Genomic DNA, 9,777 nt, shown 5'->3' on the forward strand with positions numbered 1-9,777 from the left:
TAATGACGTCAAGCCACGTAGCTCTAAAATACAGGTTATTGTCATATCGAGCGCATCTACGTTCATTCTCTTCATGGTTATCACTGAAATAAAAATATAAAATATTTTAATTAATGTTTTAGGATATTGATCAATATAATTTAAATGGCTGACAGGTATAGTCAGCCAAGGAGGAGCAGCTCATCACTTAATACATTGACCTCCTCTCCGCTAATCTGCGGTGTTTTGGAACATGGCGCTGGTCATGAGCTGGTCGACCAGCTACCATGTTCCAAAAACCAGCTTGACCACCTTGAGCTGGTATGACAAGCTGGTAGCTGGTCTCCCAGCTTGGACCAGCTAGAAACCAGCTACCATGTTCCAAAACAGCTACCATCTTAAGATGAGTAAACTATGTGTGGAGTTTAGTATGATTTAAAAAAAAGCTGTTTTATAAGAGAAGTACCGGACAATTTTGCGACAGGTAGGTTAATGGCTCTTCCCATTCATTTGTATCTGTAAACGGTCACTTACCGCTCCACGATCGAAACACGCTAGCTGCCTGCTCTCTACTATAAAATAAAATCAGAGATTGTTTTTAATATACTGATATACCACCTCTGATACAGTCCTGTATGTGCCGCTGACGGCTCAGAAAACCCAATCCACCAAAGAACCGCTGCGTTTAAATATAAAAGTACATGTATGCCTCATTAGATTATTCGTATTAACATTTACATATATTAATAAATATATGGGTTATACTAGAGAAACTTCTTTTATTCAGCATCAACGGTGATTTGAACAAGTATCTTGCCTTGTTTGCTATTGAATTAACTGAATGTTTAAAGTACTAAATTGAAGTGGAAAAAAGGCCATACTGTTGTGTTTCCGTGATTAAACCAAATGTTCTCATTACATGTTACAATAATCTTGTGTTTTGAAACAATGATTACATGGAAAGAAAACATAACCTTAATGAAAGCTTTAGCAGGCACTATTATTTTCAGTGTCGCTTTAACACGAAACAGGAAACTCATGAATATTCGTGTATGCTCCGCCCAGTGCAACCGAAATAATTTACACCTGAATAATAACAATGATGAACGTAAATGAGACGTTGAATAAATACAAAATATAGTAATTAATAAAATAATAAAAATATAATTATTATTTAGACAAATCGTACATGACCAATAAAAACACCGCCCACTTCAGATCGAGCCGCTCGCGGAAACGTAGGATTGCAGCGGAAAGACTCGTTTATATTTATGAGGAAAGCTCTACCTGAATGCTTATGGGGGGGTTTAGTAATAGGATTAGGGTTGGGTTATAGTTTCTCCGACCAATCAGGTAGCGCTTTACTGTTTAATATTACTAAATCGCCCAAATCAGATATCGCTTTTATTCATTAACATAAATTATTATTTCCCTGCCGTCCCATGTTGGCACAACTCCGGAATAGAAGATGCTGTAATATGGATTTGGGCTGCAGGTGCGCGTAAATTTGATGCAGACACAGTTCAAAGCTGGAACGTTCACATTTACACTTGGTTCACATAAGATTAATGTAAAATGAGTATTTCTACATTTCATAAGCTCACTATACTGTCATGTGTGGTTCTGTGCGTCGCGCTCATGCTGCCGAAAATGCTTTTATCGCGCGGAAAGAGAGACGCGACGCAGCATGAAGGTAACAGGAGCAGCAGCATTTATTATACAATTATTATTATCATCATTATTGTTATATTTTTTATATTCTATTATATCTATTTATTTATTATTACAGCATCTATTTCTGTGTTCAGTTTAAAATAAATGTTTTGTGTTTTCTGCAGTTGATTCATGAAAGAGATTATCTTAAGACTTTATAGATATTACAGTTTCATTTTCTGTTAAAGCATGATTTTCTGTAAAGCTGCGTTGAAACGATGTGTGTTGTGAAAAGCGCTATACAAATAAAAATGACGACTTGACTTATCTAAATTATCCAGTCCACTAGTGATATTCGAAAAATACACTGATAGTCTAAATAACAAGCATAACAATGAAAAATAAAATCACAAAATTAATTAAATATGTAAAGTAAAATGAATGCATAAATAAAAGGAGAATCTTTTTTAAAAAACGTTTTTATTCAATGTTTTTTTTCTGGTTATATATCATTTTTTTAACTGTTCAGTTCTTGTAGATTAACAGTGATAGTTAATAGTTAAATAAGTTCTGTTCATTATTCCCATATTTGTGCGATAAGAAATATCAAACATAGCCAACTGAACAAATAACCACAAATGTGTAAAGTATGTAAATATTTTGTCTGCAGGGCATTTTCCTCCCATGCCGCACAAAGCGGCAGTATCCGAGGAGCAGCGACATTCCGGTCGGCAGACTTCAAGTGCTCATAATCCTGAAGCCATCGCCCGGGCTAAAGGAGCCGGCACTGGAGCCAGTACTGGAAGAAAGTCAAACCTCGCAGGACAGATCATTCCTATCTACGGCTTTGCCATCTTACTGTACATCCTCTATATTCTGTTTAAGGTGAGACGTCTGTCTATCATTGTGTTTCAACTGAGCTTGTTGTTTTACGTGGCATCTGAATGTGTTTGTTTGTGTTTGTTATAGATCACATCCAAAGGTAAAACAACCAATCCCCCCGAGAGCCGATTCATTGCTGTCAGATCAGAAAAGAGGAAAATTAGTACGTATATATACAGTATATGATGTACACACACACACACAACAGATGCATCATATTTAAATCCAGCTATGTCTCTCTCTCTCTCTCTGATGTTCCATTTCTTGTGTGTCTGTTTCAGCTGATTTTGAGTTGGCTCAGCTGCAGGACAGATTAAATGAAACAAAGGACGTGATCCAGAGAAACATTTCAGCAGCTAGTGTCTCCTCAGACAGGTGTGTCTGTCATTTTTGTGTTTGACGTGTGCTCGCTGTGCTGCAGAATGGGACGTACTGTTCAATAGGGAGCGAGTATTGTGTATTATATGTTATATGTGTGTGCTGTAGTATGGCAGGTTCTGTAGCTGTAGATGAGGAGCAGAAGTTATTGTACCAGCTGCAGGAGATCACACGCGTCATGCATGAGGGTCAACTCATGGACACAGTCTCACCATACACTGAAGAACACCACTGCCAACATGAGTGTGCTGGTGAGATACACACTTGTATACAATTTATTTATTGATATATTTTTATATAAATAAATGGGTATTTCTTCAACTTCGGGCACTGTGGGCTTCTAGGGAGTAAAGTGTTGTAAAACATTTTTCACACTCTCACTAGTTTGTTCAGTTTGTCTACTAAAAATAGTCCAACTGTGTATGTACATACATACATGCATCCTAAGGTGGGTAGTAATATGCTACATTTACTCTATTACATTTACTTGAGTAACTTTTTGGAGAAAATGCACTTTTAAGAGTAGGTTTAAAGGTGGGAACTTTTTACTCAAGTAAATTTAGAATGAAAAAAATTTACTCTTTGATACATTCGGCAATGTTACTGTCGTTGCATTACTGGTTTTAATTCAGTAAGTGTTAATAAATGTGTAACATATTGAGAGAGTATTGAATGGAACTTTTGCGGCATCGGAACTTTACAGCTGCGCTCTGTTAAGCATTTATAACATGCAAGTTAAACTGCTCACTATTTGTTAAATATTGCATCAAAGTTGCCTTTTTATTCTGGCTGTTATAACTGCATGTCAGTGATTAATAATGCATTTGTAAATGACTTATAAGTCATTAATGAACCCCTTTATAAACAGGGTTGGGAGCAGGGTTTGAAATTAACACCCAATGTCACTTTTTTCTAGCCACTTTGGCGGGTGAAGTTTTCAGGGTTTTTTCCTGCATTGAAAATTCTGTGAATGTCAGGTGACTCGGAGCCGCTGCCAGAGCAAATGTAATGGTATTCATCTTGAGTTCAGCATTTTATAAGTACTAAATATGCCTCTCTTAACTCACACGCATCTTTGTTGGGTGAATGAAGTGTACTTTCACGTGACCTTTGCAGCGCACATCAGCATGCTTTAGAGATAAGATCGCCAGAGCTCTGGGACAGCACAGAGCGCAAACTTGCGTGATTCATTTGGTCATCACTCGATATTGCGGCGGCCGGTTTAGACCACAAAACTTTGTGACCTATTTGAATTCTATGGAGAACATTCTAGTATAAAGCTCTATATGGAGGAAGTCAAAAAACACTGATTGTAAAGAGTATAGAGACGACAAATACACATCATCAGTTTTATAAATACACATCATTATCCTTACTAAAATGTGTATTTGTTTGTTTTATGCAGTAACACTAACTGGTACATTTATAGAGTCATATAAAATTTATTAGAATTAATCTATTAGACATTATGTTTATTACAACTTTGTAGTTACAAAGTTTATTCCTAACAAATACTATAGTAAATTTTTTAGAAAAAAATATCAACATTAATCTAACCACATTAATGTGGAGCCACCCATGGTCTTACCTGTAATAATGGCCTTATCATTACAAATGCTACTGTTAAATAATGGTAGAACAATGGTAAACGTTCATATAGGTATGTACAGTTTAGAATGAAGGGATTAAAATTTCCATGAATTATGGACACATTTTTGAAAAATGTTCCTACTGTTCTAACTGGCCATTTTTGCCTTCAAATATTCTAAAGGTGACTTAAATCATTAGGCTTGTGTGCTGATAAACTAATATCAGTCTCGTTCAAATAAAATGTCCATAAAAATGCATGCAGTTACAGTCTCCAGTTACCTTTATCACTTTTTGTGAGGCAGGAGATTTTGGCTAGTGAAAATGCTGAGTGGCTAGTGACCTTAGAAAACTATTAGTCACAGCGGCCAGTGAGCCAAAAAGTTAAATTTCAAACCCTGGTTGGGAGGGTTACTTTTAAAATGTATTCAACTACAGAATTTAGAATACATGCTGTAAAATACGGGTGGGTAAAAATATAGATTTTTCAAATATAGATTTTTTACTCTACGCGCAGCCCTCCACTACAGTGAGAGGAAATCACTCGTATTAGCAACCAAATTTCACGCTATATGAATAAAATGTATTTATTTGGCAACTGGCTGGTAAAAGTTATAATTTCACTCACCAGTAATTGTGTAGCATAGTGGTGTATTCAGCAGCGAGACCCTTTCACTTCGTGTTAAAAGTCATTCCAGTTTAATGTGTGTCCAAAGAAGAGACTCATTTGTCAGTGAATAATGTCTCTTTTAATACACTTTCTGTTCTCTACAGTCAGTTGTTGATAAAAACCAACAACAAAAAAATAAATATTTAATTCTATAATCATGCATAGCACAGATGAGATAAAGCCATTAGTTTACTGTCTCGTTAACAAGCGCTCATCTACAGACGTGATCTTCATTCATCATGGCTCTTTACAGAAATGCTGGGTTTGTTAAAGAGACAGTACCGGTTTTAGCACATGTTCAACAAATGAATATAAATACTTGTAAATAGTAAAAAAAAAAAAATAAAAAAAAAAAAATGCAATTAAACAATAAACATGTAACAAAAATAATATTTGATCTTATTTATTGATTGTATACATGGATTTGTTCATTTTTAAAAAGCCAAAATGTGGCCAAAATGATAAAAAACGAATAAAATATAATTACTAAAATATTTTTTTTCCTAATGAACCTAGTTATAAGGTCCCTGTATAATTAATAGCATTAGCTAGGAGATAATTTATTTCATATGTAAGCAAAAGGGACATTATAACTGAAATATACCATATATACAGTATACATATGAATTGGTATTGAATCGAAATCTAATCGAGAGCTTGTGAATCGGAATCATATTGTATTGGGGAATCTGTATCAATTCCCAGCCCTACTATAAAATTAAATTTTTAACATACTCCGTTAGATTACGCAATGTCTTTAATACTTTTACTGAATACTAAATACTTGTTCTGCACTTCAGCACATATTTTATCACTTGTTTTGACTATTAACAGTTTTGAATTTAAACAATATTAACAATGCTGCTTCTAAAACAAGATAAAGTTAATTTTAAGATTTCTTTTTTTTTTTTTTCAGGAAAACAATACAAAAATTCTCATTAAGAATATAATTTTTGCAGTACTTCTTTGCCTTAACATCAAAGGTCTTCTAGAGAGAGAAAAAAGATCTAACATGGATTTTCTTTAAATTTAGTTATGCCTGGTAACAGGTGCATGTTTAAAGGGTTAGAAATACAATTTTGGCTTAGCATAAGGCTAAATGTTCACATGACAATTTACACAAGGTTAACTATTTTTGCTTAAACTAAAAATAAAATAAGTATTGCAAAGTAAATGAAAAACTAATACTAACTGAAACTAACAACAGTTATTGAAAAACTAACGGAAACAAAATAATAATCATCAAAAATGTATTATCGCTTTCATAATCATCAAAAGCACTCACTCATCAAATGGCGGAATAATCTGACCTGTGTAACATGAGATCAACTTGTTTTAACCAGAGGAGTGCTGCAGACCGAGAGGAAGAAGACGCACTTCATAGTCCAGATGCATTTCAAAGAGCTCACAATGATGCAGACAGCAAAGTATGGGCAAATTATACAAACATAGGCTACTAAATAAGTTACACTCAGAATCAATGTTGTTGTGGCATTCCGCGGGAGCAAAACTTGCATGTTATCATATAAAAGGAAACTTCCCTGTGTTATTTCCTTTCATCTGTAAATTCAAATTATAAGGGAGCAAGTGACCTAAATAAGCATGAACTCAGAAACTAGAATTTCTGTGTGCTGTCAGAGCCGTTTTATTAGTTGCGTGAAATGAAACCGCTCCCGCTGATGCACTCTCTTGCGCGTTTGCCACAGCTTTCAGTGGTCATGGCCTATGGTGTATTACATTATAGTTTATTAATGTGTTGCTTTGTTTATCTTATCGTGAGGAAAATGGTAATACCAAGTTCCATTTAGAAGAAAGAGTTTTTGGGGCCTGGGTAGCTCAGTGAGTATTGACACTGATTACCACCTCGGGAGTCACGAGTTCGAATCCAGGGTGTGCTGAGTGACTCCAGCCAAGTCTCCTAAGCAACCATATTGGCCTGGTTGCTAGGGAGGGTAGAGTCACATGGGGTAACCTCCTCTTGGTCACGATTAGTGGTTCTCGCTCTCAGTGGGGAAGTTGTGCATGGACCGCGGAGAGTGGCATGAGCCTCCATGTGCTGTGAGTCTCCGCGGTGTCATGCACAGCGAGCCACGTGATAAGATACGCGGATTGACTGTCTCAGAAGCGGATGCAACTGAGACTTGTCCTCCACCACCTGGATTGAGGCGAGTAACCGCACCACCACGAGAACCTACTAAGTAGTGGGAATTGGGCATTCCAAATTGGGAGAAAAAGGGGCAAAAAAAAAAAAAAGAGTTTTTGTTGGTTATAAAGTTATTTTTGTGAGATAAATTTGTTGTGAAATAAAGTAAACAAACAGGTGAGAGACTGTAGGCTTTTTGTATATTATATTATGAGCTGTTCATTTTTTTAACATATTTTCTGATTGAAATAAGGTACATTTACTAGAGGAACTACACTGATATTAAGATATTTAGATTTATTTTCAGAGAATATATCTTAAATATAAATATATATTGCCTCGCATCATTTATATGGATAAATGTTTCCAATCTAATAGACTAAATATTCAATAAAACAAATGACAATCTCTATAGTAATCAAAATAATACTATTTGAATGTAACTGTATTCTGATTACCATTGATTTAATGTGTAACTGTAGTGGAATACAGTTAATAATATTTTGTATTTTAAATACGTTATCCCGTAACATGTATTCCGTTACTCCCCAACCCTGTTTATAAACCCTTAACAAAGGGTACAGTAATGTAAAGTGTTCCTTAATTGAAAGTCTGGTAAAATCTGTACATAAAACACACTTAAAGAGTACCAGAATAAAATTATGAAGGCCTGATAAAAAGTTTCCAGCTTAAACATAATGTGGCTTTTATATAACAAAAAGAAAAATGTTGAAATAAAAATAATTAAAAAATCAAACCCTGGGACATGAAAGTGCCCAAAACTGATGAATTGATGAGATTTTGTGTATATATAGAGATATGAAACTCATGATATTAGTTTTACATTATTAGTTTTAATACATGGTTTTGTAATGTTATTGTGACAGATTTTCCTGCCGACAGTCAAAACGATGATGTGAATGAGCAGTTCTGCTGCGTTCATTCATCTCACACATTCACCTCAAACACAAATGATGAGCACCAGACAGATGTGAATGAGTTGAGCGCTGATACTGAGGACATACATGAGTCTCATGAGATACAGTGTGTGGAAGAACATGAGGAAGATGATGGTGACTATGAAGAGAAGATAGATGCCAACAGAAACAGACACATAGAAGATATTTCTGTGCTTGAATCAATGAGCCAATCACAGCACACAACTCAAACAGGAAGTGACATCACGCCTATCTCAGTTTCAGACAATAGCGTCATCAGACGGTGGAGCAAAAAATAAATCAAATAATAAAAATGAACCTTTAACCACAAAATCATGTTCATTGTGGAGTGTGTTTATAAGACAAACAGGAATGAGCAGTTCATGTTGACACAGCAGCTGTTTAAATATATGCCTGCTGCATAATGTTTGAAATATTGAAATAATACATTTAGCACTCAAGGCAATAGTCATGGATAATTTGCCATTTACTCTTTTAAACAAACTTGTATTCATGATAAATATATTCTATATTGCAGTGGTTCCCAACCCTGTTCCTGGAGGCCCCTCAACACTGCACATTTTGTATATCTCCCTTTTCTGACACACCCAATTCAGATCTTAGAGTCTCCACTAATGAGCTGATGAGTTGAATCAGGTGTGTTTGATTAGGGAGATATCCAAAATGTGTAGTGTTGGGGGGCCTCCAGAAACAGGGTTGAGAACCACTGCTCTATTGTAAAAGGTTCCAAATCTATGTCCATATTATGAATATTAACAATATGCTTTCCAGTGTAATATTTGATGCTACTGTATGAAGCAAAATTAGAGATGCTGAGGCTGCAAGTCTGTACATGTTTGCAAACATACAAATGTGCTGCACATTGCGGTTTGGCTGGTTGTTACTATTAGCTTGTTGCATTTAGCGCTAAACTTGCGTGATAAATTTGAGAAAAATCTGTAAACTGCAGAACTTGCATTTGAATGAGAAAACGTGTTTGCAAGTCTTCTTGGACCTCAAATATTAGTATATCTATTATATTCACATTGTTATATCACAATTAAATTACAATATATGACGTTATCTTCACATACTGTATATGCACCACTTAGAGGAACTCTCCTTCAATCCTAAGTACAACAAACAGTTTAACAGATTTAATGCAATAATAGGCTGTACACTTGTAGTTTTCATTTGGAACATTTTTACTGTAACTCCATTGGGTTTTATTTAGTTTGTTACTCCTGTTTTTCTGGAGGTTCAGGCCTTTTCAGAATGACATTTCTTTTGTCTAATCACTGCTCATAATTACATCTCGTGACATTTTTGCTGTAATGAACTATTTAATTGATGTTATCCATATTTTTTGTTCTGTATACTAACGTTAATGATAGTTTATTATTTGAATCTGTTATGTCAATAAAAGAAAAAAAAAATGTCAACGTGTTCTTCCGGTGAAATGCATCTTCATTAGTTGTGTCACTACACGTTAATCTTACCTAAAGCCAATGATGACAATAATATTAGTGATACTGGATGATTTTTAT

The 9,777-nt window shown here is 35.0% G+C and overlaps 1 protein-coding gene across 2 annotated transcripts; it reads left to right on the top strand.

Moving 5' to 3' along the window:
* Positions 1–68: 68 nt before the first annotated feature.
* ric3b (RIC3 acetylcholine receptor chaperone b) lies at positions 69–9,672 on the top strand. 2 transcript variants are annotated; one of them, XM_051689391.1, is made up of 6 exons: positions 69–463; positions 2,303–2,517; positions 2,602–2,677; positions 2,796–2,889; positions 3,001–3,143; positions 8,180–9,672. In XM_051689391.1, exons 2-6 carry the CDS (start codon positions 2,317–2,319, stop codon positions 8,527–8,529), a joined length of 864 nt encoding a protein of 287 aa, XP_051545351.1. In that variant the 5' UTR covers positions 69–463; positions 2,303–2,316; the 3' UTR covers positions 8,530–9,672. The 2 variants fall into 2 exon arrangements, with proteins under 2 accessions (XP_051545351.1, XP_051545350.1); XM_051689390.1 differs by lacking the exon at positions 69–463 and adding an exon at positions 1,350–1,672.
* The last annotated feature ends 105 nt before the right edge of the window (positions 9,673–9,777 follow it).

This window comes from Myxocyprinus asiaticus, chromosome 46, assembly GCF_019703515.2.
Source record: "Myxocyprinus asiaticus isolate MX2 ecotype Aquarium Trade chromosome 46, UBuf_Myxa_2, whole genome shotgun sequence".
In the NCBI taxonomy this organism is placed as follows: domain Eukaryota; kingdom Metazoa; phylum Chordata; class Actinopteri; order Cypriniformes; family Catostomidae; genus Myxocyprinus; species Myxocyprinus asiaticus.

What these genes read in the sequence shown, in the direction of transcription:
- ric3b (XM_051689390.1), top strand. Translation starts at nt 1,555, where the DNA reads ATGAGTATTTCTACATTTCATAAGCTCACTATACTGTCATGTGTGGTT. An exon ending in AGACGCGACGCAGCATGAAG is followed by an intron (nt 1,673 to 2,302) that starts GTAACAGGAGCA and finishes TTTTGTCTGCAG; the next exon opens with GGCATTTTCCTCCCATGCCG. An exon ending in CTGCCAACATGAGTGTGCTG is followed by an intron (nt 3,144 to 8,179) that starts GTGAGATACACA and finishes TTATTGTGACAG; the next exon opens with ATTTTCCTGCCGACAGTCAA.